The sequence below is a fragment of the Tachyglossus aculeatus genome, chromosome 3, assembly GCF_015852505.1.
Source record: "Tachyglossus aculeatus isolate mTacAcu1 chromosome 3, mTacAcu1.pri, whole genome shotgun sequence".
NCBI classification, from domain to species: Eukaryota; Metazoa; Chordata; class Mammalia; order Monotremata; family Tachyglossidae; genus Tachyglossus; species Tachyglossus aculeatus.
The window spans coordinates 6,435,282-6,459,048 of record NC_052068.1 but is presented as its reverse complement, the minus strand read 5'-3'; the positions used below and the strand labels follow the sequence as shown (position 1 = coordinate 6,459,048).

The 23,767-nt window shown below is 42.5% G+C and overlaps 1 protein-coding gene across 1 annotated transcript in view; it reads left to right on the top strand.

Annotated features, from left to right (window-relative positions):
- Positions 1–23,767, top strand: part of TCERG1L (transcription elongation regulator 1 like) — a 295,127-nt gene that overhangs the window by 23,326 nt on the left and 248,034 nt on the right. Inside the window, exon 4 of the mRNA XM_038743981.1 lies at positions 17,135–17,320. Within this exon, the coding sequence (XP_038599909.1) occupies positions 17,135–17,320 (186 nt within the window). The remainder of the gene's footprint in view (positions 1–17,134; positions 17,321–23,767) is intronic.

Genomic DNA, 23,767 nt, shown 5'->3' with positions numbered 1-23,767 from the left:
CCGTAATTTATTCATTAGCACTGATGTCCGTTTACCTCCCGTCTAGACCCTAAGCTCATTGTGGGAAGGAAATGTGTCTGTTTATTGTTGTAGTGTACTCTCCCAAGTGCTTAGTACAGTGGTCTGCACAGAGTCAGCGCTCAATAAATATGCTTAAATGAATGAATGTATATATGTATATATGTTTGTACATATTTATTACTCTATTTATTTATTTTACTTGTACATATCTATTCTATTTATTTTATTTTGTTAGTATGTTTGGTTTTGTTCTCTGTCTCCCCCTTTTAGACTGTGAGCCCACTGTTGGGTAGGGACTGTCTCTATATGTTGCCAACTTGTACTTCCCAAAAGCTTAGTACAGTGCTCTGCACACAGTAAGCGCTCAATAAATACGATTGATTGATTGATTGATTGAGATATTCACTTCGGTCTGTACCCCTTAACTATTTGATATTCACCTCATCCCAGTCTCACAGCACTCATGTCTATATCCTTATACTCTACTGCCTTCATTATGCATAATTTCTTTTAATGTCTATCTTCCCCATTAGTGTGTAATAATAATGATGGTATTTTCAAGTGCTTACTATGTGCTGTTCTAAGCACTGGGGTAGATACAAGTTAATCAGATTGTCCCACGTGGGGCTCACAGTCTTAATCCCCATTTTACTGATAAGGGAACCGATGGACAGAGAAGTGAAGTGGCTAGCCCAAGGTCACACAGCAGACAAGTGGTGGAGGGGGAATTAGAACCCATGACCTTTGACTCCCAAGCCCGGGCTCTTGCCAATAAGCCACACTGCTTCTTCCTGCCTTGAAGGCAGGAATCATGTCTACCAACTCTATCACACTCAACTCCCGTAAGCACTTAGTCCAGTGATCACCCTTGCACTTGGATTTCCACTCTTTATTGACCCCTTCCTCAGACCCACAGCACTTGTGCACACCCGAAATTCATTTATTTCTATTAAAGTCTCTCTCCTCCTATTGTGGGCAGGGAATGTTTCTGTTATATTGTTCTCTACCAAGCGCTTAGTACAGTGTTTACAAAATAAGCACTCAGTAAATACCACTGATTTATTGATAATGGGTCTACCAACTCTTCTGTACTGTGCTCTCCTAAACTCTTGGTACAGTGCTACACACAGCAAATGCTCAATAATATACTAATTAATGGAATGCTTGATAGAAAAGACTTTATCCATGTCCTAAAGGAATTTAACAGGAAATGTGGGATTGGGGACAAGAGGGAGGTGGGGGGAAGGACATAAGGGAAATAGAACAGACACAAGGAAACACACCTACAAATAGGTGCAAAGTTTAATCTCTGCCACACCACTGAAGTCTGGAGGTTTTAATTCACTCATTCAATCAATCAATCATATTTATTGAGCACTTATTGTGTGCGGAGCCCTGTACTAAGTGCTTGGAAAGTACAGTTCAGCAACAAAATGACAGATTATTCTAAAAGTAGTGATTTTCAATAATGAAAATTTGTGCACTTAATTTTTTCACCCTCACATTCCCTGACTCAGTACAGAATATTAATCAAAAAATGTAAATTACCAACCTGTAATATTTCTCCGAGGCAATGTCGTTAATCACTAGATTCTAATATAATGATTATTCACCATATTGTATGCTAAGTGATATGAGATTAAATATAAATAACTAAATTAAAGGCTCTTCACTGGTGTCTAAGAATATAGGAACTAGACATCTTATTAGAAAAAATAATGATATTTTCATCCTTATTAATACTCTTGTTGTTTGGCTTAATGTACATGGCAATTTCCGTGGCTGTTAAATAAGAAATGTGCAATTACTTAAATGGCCATTTGAATGTTTAAACATACATCATTTTTTCAGAATTAGGTTATTTATAACTGTCTGCACACCTGGTCATGGTGGGGTTAAATATAGAATGGAAAACAACATTTTAGAGTCTCCAGCAGTAGTGTATATTATGCCAAAATATAATAATAATAATAATGGCATTTATTAAGTGCTTACTATGTGCAGAGCACTGTTCTAAGCACTGGGGAAGTTACAAGGTGATCAGGTTGTCCCACGGGGAGCTCACAGTCTTAATCCCCATTTTCCAGATGAGGTAACTGAGGCACAGAGAAGTTAAGTGACTTGCCCAAAGTCACACAGCTGACAATTGGCGGAGCGGGGATTAGAACCCATGACCTCTGATTCCAAAGCCCGGGCTCTTTCCACTGAGCCATGCTGCTTCTGATTATGGTATTTATTAAGTCCTTACTATGGGTAAAGCACTGTGCTAAGGATTGGGCAACTGTAAGATAATTAGTTCAGAGTCCTTGTCCCTCATGGGGCTCATAATCATAGATATAAAGATAGTAGACTCCTCTAGAATGTAAGCCTACTGTGGGCAGGGGAGGGTTCTGCTAACTCTGCTATAGTGTATTCTCCCAAGTGCTTAGTACAGCGCTCTCCACACAGTAAGCACTCAGTAAAAATCATTGATTAATGGATTTATCGGACCTCTCATCCCCATTTTGTAGATATGGAAACTGAGACCCAGAGAAGTTGAGTGACTTGACCAAGGTCACCCAGCAGTCAGTACTGGAATCAGGATGTTCCGGTACCCTCTTTTATGCTCTTTCCACTGGACTACCCAGTCTCCTACCAAAATGACTACCAAAATCACACACCTACACACTGGCATGAACACAGTAGCACACACAAAATTACATATACACTCACAGACACAATGTATTCTTGCACACACACACACACACACATACACATATACAGTCATGATGGGCCCAGAGTAAGCACATAATTAATACCATAATTAACAAATTCTACTACCCCAGCACTTAGTACAGCACCTGGCACTTAGTAAGTGCCCTTTAAATACCCTTTTGAAAAAATACCCATAACCACGCATATACACACTTAATAATCATGATAATTGAATTTGTTAAGAGCTTACTACATGCTAAGCACTGTTCTAAGTTCTGGGGTAGGTACAAGGTAATCAGGTTGCCCCACATGGAGCTCACAGTCTTAATCCCCATTTTACAGATGAGGTATCTGAACCACAGAGATGTTAAGTGGCTTTCCCAAAGTCACCCAGTTAGAGTCAGAGGTCATGGGTTCAAATCCCAGCTCTGCCAGTTGTCAGCTGTGTGACTTTGGGCAAGTCACTTCTCTGGGCCTCAGTTACCTCATCTGTAAAATGGGGATTAAGACTGTGAGCCCCCTGTGGGACAACCTGATCACCTTGTAACCACCCCAGCGTTTAGAACAGTGCTTTGCACATAGTAAGCACTTAATAAATGCCATTTAAAAAAAGCGGCAGAGCGAAATTAGAATCCACTACCTTTTACTCCCAAGCCCAGGCTCTTTCCACTAAACCATCCTGCTTCTCACTCACACTCACTCACTCACTCATAGGTAAACACTTATTCATTCATTCATTCATTCATTCATATTTATTGAGTGCTTGCTGTGTGCAGAGCACTGTACTAAGCACTTGGGAAAGTACAATACACTTGCTTTCACTTACACGCACAAACCCTTACACACACACACACACACACACACACACTCAAACACACATGTCTACCAACTCTGTTATACTTTTCTCTCCCAATCACTTAGTACAGTGCTCTGCACAGAGTAGGTGCTCAATAAATACAACTGATTGATCAGTGGACTCAACACCCAACCCTGACAAGCCAGGTTCCATTTTAAGCATCAGCGAGGACTGGTGACAGACAAGTCTTTGCTTTGCGATCTCTAGAAGGGGATGCTTCGGTAGTGATGAAAGGCAGCAACCATTAATTCCCCATTGTTTTTCTGAAGGCAGAAGGAACACAGGCAATATTCCCCTCTGAAGCACAGTGCCCGAGACCCAGGGTTAAGACCCAGGGTTGAGAAACAGCGTGGCTCAGTGGAAAGAGCCCGGGCTTTGGAGTCAGAGGTCATGGGTTCAAATCCCAGCTCCGCCAATTGTCAGCTGTGTGACTTTGGGCAAGTCACTTCACTTCTCTGTGCCTCAGTTACCTCATCTGTAAAATGGGGATTAAGACTGTGAGCCTCCCATGGGACAACGTGATCACCTTGTAACCTCCCCAGTGCTTAGAACAGTGCTTTGGACATAGTGAGTGCTTAATAAATGCCATAAAAAAATAACCTTCATTTCTATACTCCCCTGCTTTACACCAAAGAAGCAGCATGGCCTAACAGCTAGAGCCCGGGCCTCAGAATCAGAGGACCTGGTTTCTAATTCTGGCTCTGCCACTTGCCTTCTGAGTGACTTTGAGTAAGTCACTTCACTTCTCTGGGTTTCGGGTTCCTCATCTGAAAAATGGGGATTCAGTGTCTGTTCTCCCTCCTACTTAGACTGTGACTCTCATGTGGGACAGGGACCTTGACCAACCTTATTGACTTGTATCTACCCCAAATAGTGCTGTCACTATTATTATTCCCATTATTATTATTGTATGTGTTAGAAAGCAATTAGCAAATTCAATAATAATAACAATAATGGAAATAATGATAGTAATAATAATAATTGAGGTATTTGTAAACAGCTTACTAGATTGTGAGCCCCACAGAGGACAGGAGCCATGTCTAATAGCCACCTATATATTCGTTCCCAGTGTTTAGTTCAATCAATCATATTTATTGAGCGCTGCTGTGTGCAGAGCACTGTACTAAGCGCTTGAAGTTGTTCAGTACTTTGCACACTGTAAGCACTAATAAACCCTAGTACTACTATTATTACAATTATTATTATTACTTCTACTACTAATAATAACAATTATGGTAACTGTTAAGCATTTACTATGTGCCAAGCACTGTTCCAAGCACTGGGGTAGATACAAGGTAATCAGGTTATCCCACGTGGGGCTCACAGTCTTAATCCCCATTTTACAGATGAGGTAACTGAGGCCCAGAGAAGTCAAGTGACTTGCCCAAAGTCACACAGCTGACAAGTGGTGGAGCCGGGATTAGAACCCACACCCTCTGACTTCCAAGACCGTGTTCTTTCCACTAAGCCATGCTGCTTTTATGCTGCTTCTGCTACTACTACTACTACTACTACTACTACTACTACTACTACTACTACTACTACTACTAATAATAATAATAATAATAATGATATTTGTTAAGTGCTTACTATGTGCAAAGCACTGTTCTAAGCTCTGGGGGAGATACAAGGTGATCAGGTTGTCCCACGTGGGGCTTACAGTCTTCATCCCCATTTTACAGATGAGGTAACTGTAGCTCAGAGAAATGAAGTGTCTTGCCCAAAGTCACACAGCTGATAATTGGCAGAGCCAGGATTAGAACCCATGACCTCTGACTCCCACGCCTGGGCTCTTTCCACTGAGCCATGCTGCTTCTCTACATGACAAGCACTATATTAAGTGCTGTGGTAGGTAGCGAGCATCAGTTTGGATACAGTTTCTTTCCTTCTTGGGTCTCACAGTCTAAATGGGAGGCAGAACAGGTATCTAATCCCCATTTTACAGATCAGGAAAATGAGGCACAGAGATGTAAAGTGACTCGCCCAAGGCCACACGGCAGACAAGTGGCAGAACCCAGAGTACCTACTCCTATAAAGTACTGTTTCAAATATTCGGGAGAGTGTAATAGAATGAGTAGAATTGATCCCTGCTTTCAAGAAGCTTACAATCTAAGTTTGTAAAATGGGAGGGGCAGTATGTATTGTCCTTTCCCAAGCACTTAGGAAAGTGCTCTGCATGCAGTAAGCATTCAATAAATACAATTGAATGAATGAATGAATGAATGGGAGGGAATTCTCATACAAGAGGAAAGATGTGAGGCAATGAGCGAATTGTTTTGTTCATTGCTAGAGCACTTAGTATAAATGAATCGTGTCGACTAGGTTGAGGTGGCTGCAGTTTTCTTAACCTTGGCTCCATTCTGTCCTTTCTCTTTCTCATTTGTGACTTTGGGTAAGTCATTTAACTTCTCTGCCCTCAGTTACCTCATCTGTAAAATGGGGATTAAGGCTATGAGCCCCCCGTGGGACAACCTGATCACCTTGTAATGTCCCCAACACTTGGAACAATGTTTTGCACATAGTAAGCGCTTAATAAATGCCATTATTATTATTATTATTATTTCATCAGAATTGGAGTGTAACATTTGGGAGCACATTTCTCCCCCTTGAATAGCGTGTCCTTAGAGATGTTTCTGAACCATGGAATCCGGATTCGTTTGAAGACTGCCCCATTTTTATGTTTACTGGCTGTTTCCCACATTAAAAAAAATAATGGATTCAAATCTTCTGGGGAGGAAGCCAAACTTTTTGGGTAATTAATTCCCACTTGGCCCAATCCACCAGACTAAAGTTCTTCCAATATCTAAAGCCACCCTCCTTCCAACTTGCAAGAGTTTGGAATCTTGGCATAACAAATTTTCGTAGATTACTTCAGCAGTGAGCCATTCACTCTATGTGTCTACCAATGCTTTTGTAAGCGCTTAGTACAGTGCTCTGCACACAGTACGCACTCAATAAATCACGTTGATTGATTGATTCACATGTAAGTTTATTGTGGGCAGGGAATATGTCTGCTATATTGTTACACTGTCAAATGTTTCGTACAGTGCTCTGCACACCATAAGCATTCAATAAATAAGATTGATTGAGGTGATTGACTTCACTTATTAGAATCCAAACATGCATTTGCTCCCTTAAAAGGCCTGCTATTTTTCTTTCCCCCTTTCTGATGAATGCTATTTGTGACCTTACCTGAAATGTATTTTAATGTCTGTCACTTCTGCTAGGTTGTAACTTCTCTAAGGTTGAGATCCTATCTACTATTCTGAATAGTTTAAGCACTAAATAAATACCATTGTATGATTGATTCAGTGTGTACTGTATGCACAACACCATTATTACGCACTTGGGAGAATACAACTGAGTAAATAGAATGAATATCACACAATCTAGAGAGAAGAAAGGCACTAAAATAAATTGCAGGTAGGGGAAACAACCTAGTATAAATATTTGCAAATAAATTATTTGTAAGTAAAGAAGTAGTCGTATTAATAGAGGTCATCAGCAGCAGCACTATTACGGTGAGAGTGATGAAGTTGAAAAAACACTGGGCTGGGGAATCAGAAGACAAGGGTTTTGATTATTAGACTCTGAGCCCCATGTGAGACAAGGACTGTGTCCATCCTGATTGATTTGTAACTACCCTTGCACTTCAAACAGTGCTTGACACATAGAAAGCAGTTAACAAATACCATAACAATAATAATCATAATACTCTTCATTCATTCATTTGATCGCATTTGTTGAGCACTTACCGTGGGCAGAGCACCATACTAAGTGTTTAGGAGAGTACGATATAACAGACACCTTCCGTGCCCACAACAAGCGTACATTCTGGAGGGTGGGGGGAGACAGACATTAATGAAAATAAATAAATTACAGCTATGCAGGTAAGTGCTTAGGTGCTGGGAGTGGGGCTGAATAAGTCAGGGTGATGCAGAAGGGAGTGGGAGAAGTGGAAAGGAGGGCTTAGTCAGGGAAGGCCTCTTGGAGGAGGTGGGCCTTCAATAAAGCTTTGAAGGGCGAGTGTAAATGAAGAGGAAGGGGATTCCAGGCCAGAGGTGGAATCAGGGCCAGGGGTTGGCGGCCAGATAGACGAGATGCTACTACTACTAGTAATAATAAAAATAGTAAGAAGAATCTTGGCTCTGCCATCTGCTCACTATATGAGCTTGGGGAAGTCACTTTGCTTGTCGGTGCCTCAGTCCCCTCATCTGTAAAATGGGAATTCACTGTAAACCTGTTCTGGGGAGGGGATGTGTCTGCTATCAATTGTTACATTGTAATAGTAATAATAATGACATTTATTAAGTGCTTACTATGTGCCAAGCACTGTTCTAGGCGCTGGGGAGGTTACAAGGTGATCAGGTTGTCCCACGGGGGGCTCACAGTCTTAATCCCCATTTTACAGATGAGGGAACTGAGGCCCAGAGAAGTTAAGTGACTTGCCCAAAGTCACACTGCTGACAATTGGTGGAGCTGGGATTTGAACCCATGACCTCTGACTCCAAAGCCCAGGCTCTTTCCACTGAGCCACGCTGAATGATAAATGATGGTATTTGTTAAGCACTTACTGTGTGCCAGATACTGTACTAAACCCTGAGGTTGGTACAAGCTAATCGGGTTGGACACAGTCCCTGTCCCACATGGGGCTCACAGTGCACTTCCCTAAGCACTCAGTATAGTCTCTACTCACAGTAAGTGCTCAATAAGTACAATTGATTGATTGATTGATTGATTCACTATCCATTCTCCCTCTTATTTGGATTGCAAATCCTCTGTGGGAAAGGGATTGTGTCCTATCTAATTATATTTACCCAAGCACAAAGCACAAAGCATGGCACACAGAAATCACTTAATAAACACCACCGTTAGTCTTATTACCATTAAATCAATGAAACAGCTCTACATGGAGAAACGTTACCAGACTAGGAAGTGCTGAAACTAATCAAATAATCATTTTTGAAGAAAAAATTATCGTATGGTATCTATAGCCAGAAGCATTTCCAGATAAATAGAAAACATTTGCTCAAAAGACATAATAAGCCAATGATTGTTTATCGTTTAGAATATGGAGCTCAGTTTGTCAGCTGGTGTTTGTCAAACTAAATTTCCTTTCTAGTAGAAAGATTTCCTCCTTCACCCTCCCAGCTATTTATACAATCTATTGTCTTTGCACTGTAAACACCTTTCCTTTAAAGGCAAGGATCACATCCTGGCTTAACTTCAGTCTAGTGTACATTATTTAACAATGTATCAATCAATCGATCAGTAAACCGTATTTGTTGAGCACTTACTGCATGCAGAGCACTGTACTAAGCACTTGGGAGAGTACAACCGAGTTGGTAGACATATTCCCTGCCCACAGTGAGCTTACAGTTTAATAATAATAATAATGATGATGGTATTTGTTAAGCACTTACTATGTGCAAAGCACTGTTCTAAGTGCTGAGGGGATACAAGGTGATCAGGTTGTCCCACGTGGGGCTCACAATCTCAATCCCCATTTTACAGATGAGGTAACTGAGGCACAGAGAAGTTAAGTGACTTGCCCAAAGTCACACAGCTGACAAGTGGTGGAGCCAGGATTAGAACCCATGACCTCTGACTCCCAAGCCTGTGCTCTTTCCACTGAGCCACGCTGCTCAGTAGAGAACTGTACATTAACTTTCCTTGGATTCAACACCTCATGGCAGTTTTCAGTTCCCATTTTAATAGGTGATGAACATTTCAACACGTTCTTATTCCCAACGGAGGGTCTGCGCCTTATGGAATTTGGTGCAAGTGGGAATTTAGGTCTCTTCCCTCTAGAAGGAGAAGCACATAGAGAGAAGGAGCTTGTATACAGGAGGCCTAGGAAATCATTTTGCCTCACCTGTGCTTCTGGTCTCTGGGATCTTAATGAAAGAGCAAAAAGGCAGAAGAGATATCTTGCAGGGGCTTAATGATTTCTCCCAGTCAAAGTCATCTCCTGGAGTCAAAGAAGACTACTGAAAGGCTACTGAAAGCTCACCTCCTCCAGGAAGCCTTCCTGGACTAAGCCCCCCTTTTCCTTTGCTCCCCCTCCCCTCTCCATTGCCCCCACTCCCTTCCTCTGCTCTACCCCCCTCCCTGTCCCACAGCACTTGTGTGTATTTATAATTATATTTATTTGATTTATGATGTGTATTTATCTGTAAGTCTGTTTGTTAATACTGACGCTATTGATGCCTGTTTACTTGTTTTGCTGTCTGTCTCCCCCCTTCTAGACTGTGAACCCCTTGTGCGCAGGGATTATCTCTTTTTGTTGCTGAATTGTACTTTCCAAGTGCTTAGTACAGTGCTCTGCACACAGTGAGCGCTCAATAAATGCGAGTGAATGAATGAATTGTTAATCAATCAGTAGTGTATACTGACCTTATTCTAAGCACTTAGTACAGTGCTCTGCACACAGTAAGCACTCAATAAATACGATTGAATGAAATTCACTGAACAGAACCCTGGATGAAGCACTTGAGAGTGTACAATGGAGTAGATAGATGTGTATCCACTCTACCCTGGCAAGATTTCTACTGGTCCTTTTCTAGCCCCATCAGCATGTCAGTGAGGTAATAATAATAATTCCGGTATTTGTTAAGCGCTTACCTTGTGCCAAGCACTGTACTAAGTCCTGGGGTGGATACAAGCAAATCAGGTTGGACACAGTCCGTGTCCCATATGGAGTGCACGGTCTCGATCTCCATTTTACAGATGAGGAAACTGAGGCCTGGAGAAGTGAAGTGACTTGCCCAGGGTTACACAGCAGACAGGTGGCAGAGCTGGGATTAGAACCCATGACCGTCTAACTCCCAGGCCCGGGCTCTAGCCACTATGTCATGCTGCTTCCTATATTTCATTCATTCATTCAATCGTATTTATTGAGCACGTACTGTGTGCAGAGCACTGTATTAAGCGCTTGGGAAGTACAAGTTGGCAACATATAGAGATGGTCCCTACCCAACAGTGGGCTCACAGTCTTGAAGCCCACCATATTTATTTGAGTTTATTATTAGAGTTATTTATTATTATTATTATTATTATTATTATTATTATTATTATTATTTATTAGATTTCCTATTAAACCAGTGAGAAACTAGTTGGAAGAGCAGTGTGTGTGTGTGTGTGGGGGGGGGGTTGCGTGTGTGTGTGTGTTTGTGAGGGGGGAGGCTTAGAGAGACAGAGAGATGGAGAAGGGGAGACAGAGACTGACAGGGAGAGAGATAAAGAGAGACAGAGAGGAGAATAGGAAAGGGAGACAGAGAGAGAGGGAGGAATGAGAAGAAAGGAACGAGAGAAAAAAGAGACTGAAAGAGAGAAGATAAGGGAGACGGAGAGGGAGATTGATGAAGTAGTAGGAGAGTCTTGCTTGAGTTTTTGTGTGCTGTGGATTGCATGACTGACTGACATTGAGTCTCTGCTGGGCCCTGAAGCCCTCCAGGTTCTTCTGCCCTTCTCGTGAAGGTTTTGGGGCATCCTAATAATAATGATGATAATGATAATAACAATGATAATGATAATATTTCTTAAGCGCTCACTCCTGGTGACAAATATTAATCAATTGCCAGGCCCGTCACAAGTCCTGGGGTGGATACAAGCAAATGGGGTTGGATGCAGTCCTTGTCCCCCTTTTAGACTGTCTCCCCCTTCTATCAATCAATCAATCAATCAATCAATCATATTTATTGAGTGCTTACTGTGTGCAGAGCACTGTACTAAGCGCTTGGGAAGTACAAGTTGGCAACATATACAGATGGTCCCTACCCAACAGTGGGCTCACAGTCTAGAAATGCCATCCTTATTATTAAGCGACTTGCTCAAATTCATAGAGCCGGCAAGAACTGGGATTATAGCCCAGGTCCTCTGACTTCTGACTCCAGAGCTCTTGCAAATTAGAGGGAACGAGGGTAATTGTAGTTCTTTTTTTAACAGTATTTCTTAAGCACTTACTTTGTGCAAGGTCCTGTACCAAGTGCTGAGTTAGATACTAGATAATCAGGTCAAAAAAGGCCATCGACTGTAAGGGGTTGTCTCCTGGGGGGGTTCTGTCCTATCCTATCTCAAGTGAGCAGAAGAGAAGGCGGACGGGAAAGGACTGTGAGCCTGTTGTTGGGTAGGTACCATCTCTATATGTTGCCAACTTGTACTTCCTAAGCGCTTAGTACAGTGCTCTGCACACAGTAAGCGCTCAATAAATATGATTGAATGAATGAATGAATGTCCCACAACAGGCTCACAGTCTTCACTTCATTCATTCATTCAATCGTATTTATTGAGCGCTTACTGTGTGCAGAGCACTGCACTAAGCGCTTATCTCCCTCTTACAGATGAGGTAGCTGAGACACAGGGCAGTGAATTGACTTGCCCAAAGTCACACAGCAGAGAAGTGGTGGAGGTGGATTAGAACCCAGGAAGCAGCGTGGCTCAGTGGAAAGAGCCCGGGCTTGGGAGTCGGAGGTCATGGGTTCGAATCCCAGCTCCGCCACTTGTCAGCTGTGTGACTTTGGGCAAGTCACTCAACTTCTCTGTGCCTCAGTTCCCTCATTGGTAAAATGGGGATTAAGACTGTAAGCCCCACGTGGGACAACCTGATCACCTTGTAAACCCCCCAGCACTTAGAACAGTGCTTTGCACGTAGTAGGCGCTTAATAAATGCCATTATTATTATTAGTATTAGTATTAGTATTATGTACATATCTATTCTATTTATTTTATTTTGTTAGTATATTTGGTTTTGTCTCCCCCTTTTAGACTGTGAGCCAACTGTTGGGTAGGGACTGTCTCTATATGTTGCCAATTTTTACTTCCCAAGCGCTTAGTACAGTGCTCTGCACACAGTAAGAGCTCAATAAATACGACTGATGATGATGACGATGACTCCCAGGCCATGCTGCTTCTGCTCCTCAGGTCCCCGACCTGCTTTATAGCTGCTGTAACTCTATGGTGGAAGCCCAGGCTTTTCCACAAAGGCGTAGAGGGCATGGAGGATTAACCTACCTCCTCCCCTCCCAGGGTTGGCTACAAGAAGCCCACAGACAAAGCATCTCACCCAGGTTTCCCCACCTCATATGTCTCCTCGGCTACCGAACCTCCTCCCTCATCCCCTTCCTCAGCCAGACAGCTTATCGTGGGTAGGGAATGTGACTGTTTATCATTAGATTGTACTCTCCTAAGTGCTTAGTACAGTGCTCTGCACACGGTTTTGCTCAAGAAATATGATCGAATGAATTGAATGAATGAAGATCTGAGATCTCAACCATAACAATGATAATAATGATGGCATTTATTAAGCACTTACTATGTGCAAAGCACTGTTCTAAGCACTGGGGAGGTTACCAGGTGATCAGGTTGTCCCACGGGGGTGGTCACAGTCTTCATCCCCACTTTACAGATGAGGGAACTGAGGCCCAGAGTAGTTAAGTGACTTGCCCAAAGTCACACAGCTGACATTTGGTGGATTTGGGATTTGAACCCATGACCTCTGACTCCAAAGCCCGGGCTCTTTCCACTGAAAGAGCTGCTTCTCAACCATAGTTCAGCTCTTAATCAGGGCCCAAATGAAAGCAAAAGCAGCTCCAACTAACTGCCTTTCCCTGATCCTGATACCTCTCTACTGCCGTGTACGATTCCTGGGGCTCACGTTCTTCTTCCCGTCAGGGGAAGGACTTGCTCCTCCAGAGTCCTGACCACTGGATCCCAAGGATCCTTTCCGATCCCTCCCTCTGCTCTGTGTCCATCCAGGGTCCATAGCACAAGTCCTCCCAGTATTTATTTATATTAATGTCCATCTTCCCCTCTAGACTGTTAAATTGCTGTGGGCAGAGAATGTGTCTATTGTATTCACTCATTCATTTGATTCAATTGTATTTATTGAGCTCTTACTGTGTGCAGAGCACTGTACTAAGCACTTGGGAGAGTACAATGCAACAATAAACAGACACATTCGCTGCCCACAACAAGCTTCCAGTTTCAGAGAAGCTTCGTGGCATAGTGGAAAGAGCACAGGCTTGGGAGTCAGAAGGTCATGGATTCTAATCCCGGCTCTGCCACTTCATAATAATAATAATAATGATCATCATCAATCGTATTTATTGAGCACTTACTATGTGCAGAGCACTGTACTAAGCGCTTGGGAAGTACAAATTGGCAACACATAGAGACAGTCCCTACCCAACAGTGGGCTCACAGTTGAAAATGATGGTACTTGTTAAGCGCTTACTATGAGCCAAGCACTGTTCTAAGGGCTGAGGTAGATACAAGCTAATGAGGTTGTCCCACAGTTTTAATCCCCATTTTACAGATGAGGCAACTGAAGCACAGAGAAGTGAAGTAGCTTGCCCAAGGTCACATAGCAGATGAGTGTGGCGGATCCGGGGTTAGAACCCATGTCCTTTGGCTCCCAAGCCCATGCTCTTTCCACTAAGCCACGCTGCTTGTCTGCTGTGTGGCTTGGGGCAAGTCACGTCACTTCTCTGTGCCTCAGTTACCCCATCTGTAAAATGGGGATTAAGACTGTGAGCCCCAGATGGGACAGGAACTGTGTCCAACCCGATTTGCTTGTAACCACCCCAGCGCTAAGTACAGTGCCTGACACGCAGTAAGGGCTTAACAAATACCACTGTTATTATTATTATTATTATTATTATTAATCAATCAATCAATCAATCGTATTTATTGAGCGCTTACTGTGTGCAGAGCACTATACTAAGCACTTGGGAAGTACAAGTTGGCAACATATAGAGACGGTCCCTACCCAACAGCGGGTTCACAGTCTAGAAGGGGGAGACAGAGAATAAAACCAAACATATTAACAAAATAAAATAGAATAGATATGTACAAGTAAAATAAATAAATAGAGTAATAAATATGTACAAACATATATACATATATACAGGTAATGTGGGGAAGGGAAGGAGGTAAGGCGGGAGGATGGAGGGGAGAGGAGGGGGAGAGGATCAAATCTGAAGATTTGATCGCCGAAACCTGTCAGCCTGCTCTGTTTCCTATTTACCAGCCAAATTCTGAGAGATGTCAGCTTACTCAATCAATGGTACTCGAGTGCCTCTGTGCAGAGCACTCTATTAAGCATTTAATAAACATTGTCATCATCATAGTAATCATAATAGTTGTAGTATTTGTTAAGTGATTACTATGTACCAGGCACTGTAGTAAGCACTGGGGTGGATATAAGCAAATCAGTTTGAGTCTCTGTCCCATGTAGGGCTCACAATTTCAATCCCCATTTTGCAGATAATGTAACCGAGGGCCAGAGAAGTGAAGTTAGAGGGATCATACTCTCCCAAGTGCTTAGTATAAGGCTCTACACACAGTATGTCCTCAACAAATACAATTGACTGCCTGACCTACGTACAGTCTCACAACTCTCTAATCTCTCACCTCAAGATGGCCAAAGGTCTTCTTTTCTCTCAATCCAGGCCCTCTTCCTTCACCCCAGTCCCCCTCTCTGACTGGTTCAGCTCCATCTTCAGAGGCAAGAGAGTGAGTCTCTGGGCTTCCTCCTTCCTCTCCCAAGTGTGAGGGCCAGCAGAACTGATCTTCACACTTTGGCAAGTTCCTTAAACTCTTTGTCCCTCTGTAAAATGGAGAGAAGGTACCCAATTTCCTCTTAAACTGTGAGCCCCGTGGGGGTCAGGGACTATACCCCACCAAATATCTTGCACCTTTCCCAGGAAGTTTTGAATCAATAGTATTCTCAACAGAAAGTCTTTAAAAAAAATAACAAAAATTCAAACTACTTAAATATGTAGCCCAAATTTCATAAGAGAAAATCAAATATCTTTGGCAAGCATGAAACTGGGAGACAAGGAACCAGGGTTCTTGTCTGTCTTCTGCCTCTGATCTGCTCTATGACCTTGGGCAAATAACGATGGTATTTGTTAAGCGCTTAACTTGATTAGAAACTGCATGGCCTAGTGGAAAGAGCAGGGGCTTTGGAGTCAGATGACCTGAATTCTAGGTCTTCTACTTGCCTGCTGGGTGAACTTGGCCAAATCACTTCATTTCTCTGGGCCTCAGTTTCCTCCTCTGTAAAATGGGGATTCAATACAAGAGGGAAGTTCTCCCTCTTCCTTAGACTGTAAGCCCCATGTGAGACAGGGCCTATGTCCCACCTGATAAACTTGGATATGTACCCCATCGCTTAGTATGTACCCCATCGCTTAGTACAGTGTTTGACACGTAGTAAGTGTTTAACAAATACCATGAACATTATATGTCAAACCCTGTACTAAGCACTGGGAGAGATGCAGGTTAATCATATTGGACGTTTATGCTAAGATGTGTTCTTCAAAAGTCCTTGAGGGTAGGGATAATGTCTACCAACTTTATTTTATTGTATTCTCCCAAGTGCTCAATACTGTCCTCTGCATACAACAGATATAAATTCCTTGAGGGCAAGGATTTTATTTACTAACTCTAATGTACTCTCTCAGGTGTTTAGTACAGTAGAATGTAAACTCTCTGAGGGCAGGGATAATTGTACTCTTCCAAGTGCTTAGTAATTGTAGTAATAATTACGGTATTTGTTAAGTGCTTACTATTTGACAGGCACCGTACTAAGTGCTGGGGTGGATACAAGCCAGTTGTATCGGGGCTCACAGTCTCAAACCCCATTTTACAGTTGAGTTAACCGAGGCCCAGAGTAGTAAAGTGACTTGCCCAGGGTCACACAGCAGACAAGTGGCAGAACCGGGATTAGAACCCATGACCTTCTGACTCCCCAGGCCCGTGCGACCGTCTCTATATGTTGCCAACTTGTACTTCTCAAGCGCTTAGTACAGTGCTCTGCACACAGTAAGCACTCAGTAAATACAATTGAATGAATGAATGAATGAATGAATACTCCAACTGCTTCTCAATCTAATACAATCTAGTACAGTAGATTGTAAACTTTTTGCGGACAGTGATTTATCATTCATTTATTTATCTGTTTTTGCTCTGCAGACAGTAAGCGCTCAATAAATACCATTGAATGAATGAATTTATCTATTTATTTATTTATATTAATGTCTGTCTCCCCCTCTAGACTATCTTATACAGTCTAGCCATGTATTACAGTATCTTATACTGTTATACATACCTGTATATATGTATATATGTTTGTACATATTTATTACTCTATTTATTTATTTATCTTACTTGTACATATCTATTCTATTTATTTTATTTTGTTAGTATGTTTGGTTTTGTTTTCTGTCTCCCCCTTCTAGACAGTGAGCCCATTGTTAGGTAGGGACTGTCTCTATGTGTTGCCGACTTGTACTTCCCAAGCACTTAGTACAGTGCTCTGCACACAGTAAGCACTTAATAAATACAATTGATTGATAGATTGATTATCTTGATGTGGGCAGGAATGTGTCTGCTGATATAGTGTACTCTCCCAAGCATTTTATATAGTGTTTCGCCCACAGTAAGCACTCAATAAACACGATTGAATAAATGGACTCTATTGAGTCGTACAGTGCTCTGCTCTGCTTAGTAAATGCTCAAGAAATATCACCGATTGATTGATTGATTGATTTTTGGCAGGTGGCTGTCAGAATGGCATCAAACCAGTTGGCATCAATCCAACGTTTTCCATTGCTGCCCCCGCTGCCACTCCGGTCACGGTGGAGCCCGAGAGGCTGGAGGGGCCTTCGGCGACCAACATGCCACCCTGTCACGTCTTGACTCTGGCGCCCATCAGAATCCCCCTCCTGACATCCCCCTTGTCAGGTAAGGTTTGCCCAAGCCAACGCGGATGGTTTTGTTATCCATTCTCCAGTGTAGAGCGTCTTCTCCAGAGTGAAGGGAAGTTTGTTTAAATGTCGGGTTTTGGCAAGATTCTGACTGTCTGTCAACTCTAGACTGTAAAGTCATTATGGGCAGGGAACGTGTCTGTGTACTGTTATGATGGACTCTCCCAAGCACTTGGTACAATGCGCACAGTAAGCGCTCAATAAATACTACTGACTGGCCGGCCGACTGTGATTCATATTGTGGGGTGCATGGCTGTTACTTTGAACACTCGGGCAATCCGTTATTACATGATTTAGATGAAACGGAAAGGAAAGTTGTGCCAATGTTTGAAAGCCACGTTAACTATCAAAATTAAGAAAGGCAAGACTGGAGAGCCGTTGTCTGTCTCCCCCTTCTAGACTGTGAGCCTCTTGTTGTTGTTGAGAAGCAGCGTGGCTCAGTGGAAAGAGCCTGGGCTTTGGAATCAGAGGTCATGGGTTCAAATCCCTGCTCCGCCAACTGTCAGCTGTGTGACTTTGGGCCGGTCACTTCACTTCTCTGTTCCTCAGTTACCTCAACTGTAAAATGGGGATTAAGACTGTGAGCCCACTGTGGGACAACCTGATCACCTTGTAACCTCCCCAGCGCTTAGAACAGTGCTTTGCACATAGTAAGCGATTAATAAATGCCATTATTATTGTTATTATTGGGTAGGGACTGTCTCTGTTGCTGAATTGTCATAATAATAATGATAATGATGGCATTTGTTAAGCACTTACTATGTGTAAAGCACTGTTCTAAGCGCTGGGGAGGTTACAAGGTGATCAGGTTGTCCCACGGGGGCTCACAGTCTTAATCCCCATTTTACAGTTGAGGTAACTGAGGCATAGAGAAGTTAAATGACTTGCCCAAAGTCACACAGCTGACAATTGGCAGAGCCGGGATTTGAACCCATGACCTCTGACTCCAAAGCCCGTGCTCTTTCCACTGAGCCACACTGCTTGTACTTTCCAAGCGCTTAGTACACTGTTCTGCACACAGTCAGCACACATTTGAATCCTATCTGTACATTATTGAATACAGAGAATGTAATCTCAAACTCTCAATCTCTTTTTGAAAAGCTCTGTGATCCATACTGTTGGCCTAAGACATGAGTTAAGCAAAGGGAAATCACGGGGTCTTGCGGATTCAAAAATTCAATTACCGTATTTGCTTTTGAAGGATTGCCAATATTTAAAAGACAGAGGCGGGGTGCGGGACTTTGTTTGCTGAGAGAGAATGAATGGACCTGAGGCGTTTTAGCAAGACATAAGATTTGGAAGCTGTTGAATCTGAATTTGCTTCTTCCCTCTGACTCTGATTTACCTTGTGGTCTTGCAAAATGTTTGCTTTTTTCTTAGGCACGGATTCTTAATTTGCAAAAAGGAGCTAGAATATTTATTTTCTACTAATTACCAATTACAATACAGAATGCTATGTGATAAGGGGAATAAATTTCATGCCTTGAATTATATGTGAATAAGAAGGGGAAAATATGGACTTTAATGCTCATGTATTTATTTATAGTCATTTATACCTTATTTATCTATGTCTGTAGAAGTAGTAGTTATAGTATTTATTAAGCTTTACTGGGTGGGAGATCAGCGAGGAAGCTGAATTATAGTATTTATTAAGCGTTGACTGTGTGGGAGAACAGTGAGGTGGCTGATACAGTGGTGGATAATTAGAGGAATAAGAAGGAGATAATAAGGAGATAATTAGAATAGAGGAAGTACAGGCAGTAGTTCATTCATTCATTCAATCGTATTTATTGAGCACTTACTGTGTGCAGAGCACTGCACTAAGCGCTTTGGAAGTACAAATTGGTGACAGAGACAGTCCCTACCCAACAACGGGCTAACAGTCTAGAAGGGGGAGACAGACAACAAAACAAAACATGTGGAAAGGTGGCAAGTTGTCAGAATAAATAGAATTAAAGCTAAATGCACATCATTAACAAAATAAATTGTGGGCAGGGCACTTGGCTATCAACTCTGTTATATTGTACTCTTCTAAGTGCTTAGTACAGTGCTTTGTACACAGTAAGCTGATTGATTAACACTGATTGATGCTGAGTGGAGATGGAGAAAAGGAAACCTCCCTTAGTCCCATATGTCAGTAGAAGTTCCTTTCACTCAAATCCCACACTGTGATGAACAAAATTATTGTTTTATTATTATTATTACCATTATACTTGTTAAGCACTTAAAAACGCTATTCTAAGAGCAGGGATAGCTACATATTAATCAGTAGTTGTAAACAACTTGCAGGAGATGTTTGGGGAGAAACTCTAGGAGGGAGAACGGGGTGGGGAGGGAGAACTGGAGGGAATCATTGGATTAAGGAAGGTTATTTTTTAGGCTAAGGAATAAATGGGTTGGCTTGAAAGGAATGAGAAAGGATACTTTTCAAAGTGAACAATAGAAGATGGAGTCGGAGGGGGAAGAAGACTGTGAACTTGTCTCTATTCCTTCAATCGTATTTATTGAACGTTTACTGTGTGCAGAGCACTGTACTAAGTGCTTGGAAAGTACAATTCAGCAACAAATAGAGACAGTCCCTACCCATCAACGAGCTCACAGTCTAGAAGGGGGGGAGATAGAAAACAAAACAAGTAAACAGGCATCAATAGCATCAATACAAATAAATAGAACTAGAGGTATATACACATTAATAAAATGAATAGAACAATAAATAAGTAAATATATGCACAAGTGCTGAGAGGCAGGGAGGGGGGTAGAGCAGAGGGAGGGAATTGGGGCAATGGGGAGGGGAGGAGGAGCAGAGGAAAAGGGGGGCTCGGTCTGGGAAGGCCTCCTGGAGGAGGTGAGCTTTCAGTAGGGCTTTGAAGGGGGGAAGTGTGATTGTGTGGTGGATGTGTGGAGGGAGGGCATTCCATGCCAGAGATAGGACGTGGGCCAGGAGTTGACTGCGGGACAGGCGAGAACAAGGCCCAGGGAGAAGGGACTGTCACTGTTTATTGTTGTACTGCACTTTCCCAAGAGCTTAATGCAGTGCTCTGCACACAGTAAGCACTCAATAAATATGATTGAATGAATGAATGAATGACCAAGGATAGGGCACGTGTTTTAATGAAGTATAGAAGTAAGGAGTGAGAGGCTAGAGAAGCAGCATGTCTTAGTGGCATGAGGCCTGGCTTGGGAGTCAGAGGTCGTGGGTTCTAATCCTGCTCCAAAATTTATCTGCTTTGTGACTTTGGGCAAGTCACTCAACTTCTCTGTGCCTCAGTTACTTCATCTGTTAAATGAGGATTAAGACTGTGAGCCCCACGTGGAACAACCTGATTACTTTGTATCAACACCAGCACTCAAAACAGTGCTTGACACATAATAATAATAACGATGACACCTATTAAGTGCTTACTATGTGCAAAGCACTGTTTTAAGCGCTGGGGAGGTTGCAAGGTGATCAGGTTTGTCCCACAGGGGTCTCACAGTCTTAATCCCCATTTTTACCAATGAGGTAAATGAGACACAGAGAAGTTAAGTGACTTGCCCAAAGTCACACATGGAGCCAGGATTTGAACCCATGACCTCTGACTCCAAAGCCTGGGCTCTTTCCACTGAGCCATGCTGCTTCTCATACTACGCGCTTAACAAATACCATCATTATTATTCATTATTATGAGAGAACGCCAGATGGGGCAAGGCAAGAATGGACTGGAGAAATGTGGGGAAGATTTTAGGTACTTTCTGTCTCATGGTTTCAATTCTGTCAATGAAAAAGATGGCAAGGGCATCGGCGGCAAAAGTTTGTCGTGGGCAGGGAATGCATCCATTTCGGGTTTTATTGTACTCTGCAAGTGCTTAGCACAGTGGTCTGCAGACAGTAAGTGCTCAGTGAATAGGATGGGGGGCCAGGTCTCAAGGGGGTTTAAGGAAGGAGCCAAAAGTCAGCAAAAGATGATGCAGTCAGTAGGACGAAGAGTCAGGGGGAAGCAGCGTGGCTCAGTGGAAAAGTCCCGGGCTTAGGAGTCAGAGGTCATGGGTTCAAATCCCAGCTCCACCACTTGTCAGCTGTGTGACTTTGGGCAAGTCACTTCACTTCTCTGTGCCTCAGTTACCTCATCTGTAAAATGGAGATTAAGATTGTGAGCCACACACGGGACAACCTGATCACTTTATATCCTCCCCAGTACTTAGAGCAGTGCTTTGCACATAGTAAGTGCTTAACAAATACCAAAATTATTATTATTATTAAGGAGATTTGTTCTTGTTGGGTCGCGGGGAAGCAGCATGGCTGAATTGTACTTTCCAAGCGCTTAGTACAGTGCTCTGCACACAGTAAGCACTCGATAAATATGATTGAATGAATGAATGAATGACATGGGCTTGGGAGTCAGAAAGACCTGCATGCTAACCCACACCCTACCATTTGTCTGCTGTGTGACCTTGGGCAAGTTACTTCACTTCTCTGTGCCTCAGTTACCTCATCTGTAAAGTGGGGACTAAGATTGTGAGCCCCAAGTGGGACAACCTGATTACCTCATATCTACCCCAGTGCTTAGAACAGTGCTTGGCACATAGTAAGCGCTTAACAAATGTCATTATTATTATTATTACTATTAGGTGGGGCCTGATTATCTTGTATCTACCCCAGTGTTTAGTATAATAGTCCTTGTCACACAGTAAGTGCTTAACAAATATAATAATTAGGGATAAATCAGATTTGCACTTTGCTGTAGAAGTGGTTAAGTGCTTGAAAAAACATGGGAAGATCATAAAAGACTTAGATAACCCCTGAGTGAAATATAATTAACAATTATAAGTCTTTTTCTTCACCAGCATGAGCTCATTGACATGTATTAATGACGACTTTGTTTTCCAAGAAAAATGGAGCTTTGATGACTAAAAGTGGTTTGTCCTAGGGCTATTTTGTTTTCCTTGCCTTCTTGATGATTTATATAGTGGCAGGATAATCAGGCTGCTCTTCACATTTCTACTTCATAAACTTTCTATAATCCAGTAAGACGGGATGCAAATTCAGTCAGTCATTAAATCAATCTTCGTTATCTATCTTAAAAATTAACCTTCTCATTGACTGCATGCTGAGCTGTAAAGGGTTGTGTTAAATCAGTGGATTCCAAAGGAGCAGTGGCTATCGGGTCTGAGTTAATCATCTTAACTGGGTTTGGATGCGTGTCCCTCTATGCTGGTGATGCCATTTCAAGCTCCGATACAGGTACAGAGAAATGTGTCAAGGACACCCAAGGTGCCAGCTGGACGATTTTCAGCTATTTGGCCCAATCTAGATAGTTAATGATGAATGCCAACGGGTAACGTCACACAAGTTGGTTTCCTCCATCCTTTCGACAATACAGGGCCACCAACCTCGCTCCTCAAGTTTACTAATGAAGGAAGTCAACTCTCTCTCCCCCAGTCGATCATAAATCCCCTGAGGGTAGGAATTATAATGATAATTATTGTGGTATTTGTTAAGCACTTACTATGTAGCAGGCACTGTAATAACTGCTAGGGAGATTACAAGCAAATCAGGTTGGATGCAGTCCCTGGCCCACATTGAGCTCACAGTCTTAGTTTCCATGTTACAGATGAGGTAACTGAGGCACAGAGAAGTGAAGCCCAGGGCCATACAGAAAACAGTGGCAGAGTAGGGATTAGAACCCATGACCTTCTGACACCCAGGCCCATGCTCCATCCACTATACCATAACAATAATAATAATGATAATTAATTATAGTACTTGTTAAGCCCTTAGTATGTGCAAACACTGCTCTAAGAGCTGGAATAGAGACAAGTTAATCAGGTTGGTCACAATCCCTGTCCCACATGGGGCTCAAACTCTTAATCCCCATTTTACAGATGGGGTAACTGAGGCCCAGAGAAGTTTAGTGACTTGCCCAAGGTCACACAGTAGACATGAGGCAGAGCTGAGATTACGTCCTTCTGACTCTCAGGCCTGGGCTCTTCACGAGAAGCAGCGTGGCTAACGAGAAGCATCGTGGCTTAGTGGAAAGAGCCCGGGCTTGGGAGTCAGAGGACATGGGTTCTAATCTCGGCTCCACCACCTGTCTGCTGTGTGACTTTGGGCAACTCACTTAACTTTTCTGGGCCTCAGTTCCCTCATCTGTCAAATGGGGATTAAGACTGTGAGCCCCATGTGGGACAACTTAATTACCTTGTATCTACCCCAGAGCTTAGAATAGTGCTTGGCACATAGTAAGTGCTTAACAAATGCCAGCATTATTATTATTATAATTATTATAAATGCAATCGAATGAATGAACATGTCCACCAACTCTGTTATAGGATACTCTCCCAAGTGCTTCGTACAAAACTAGCCTATTGTGGGCAGGGAATGTGTCTGTTAACTGTTGTATTAATAATAATAATAATAATAATAATAATAATAATAATAATAATG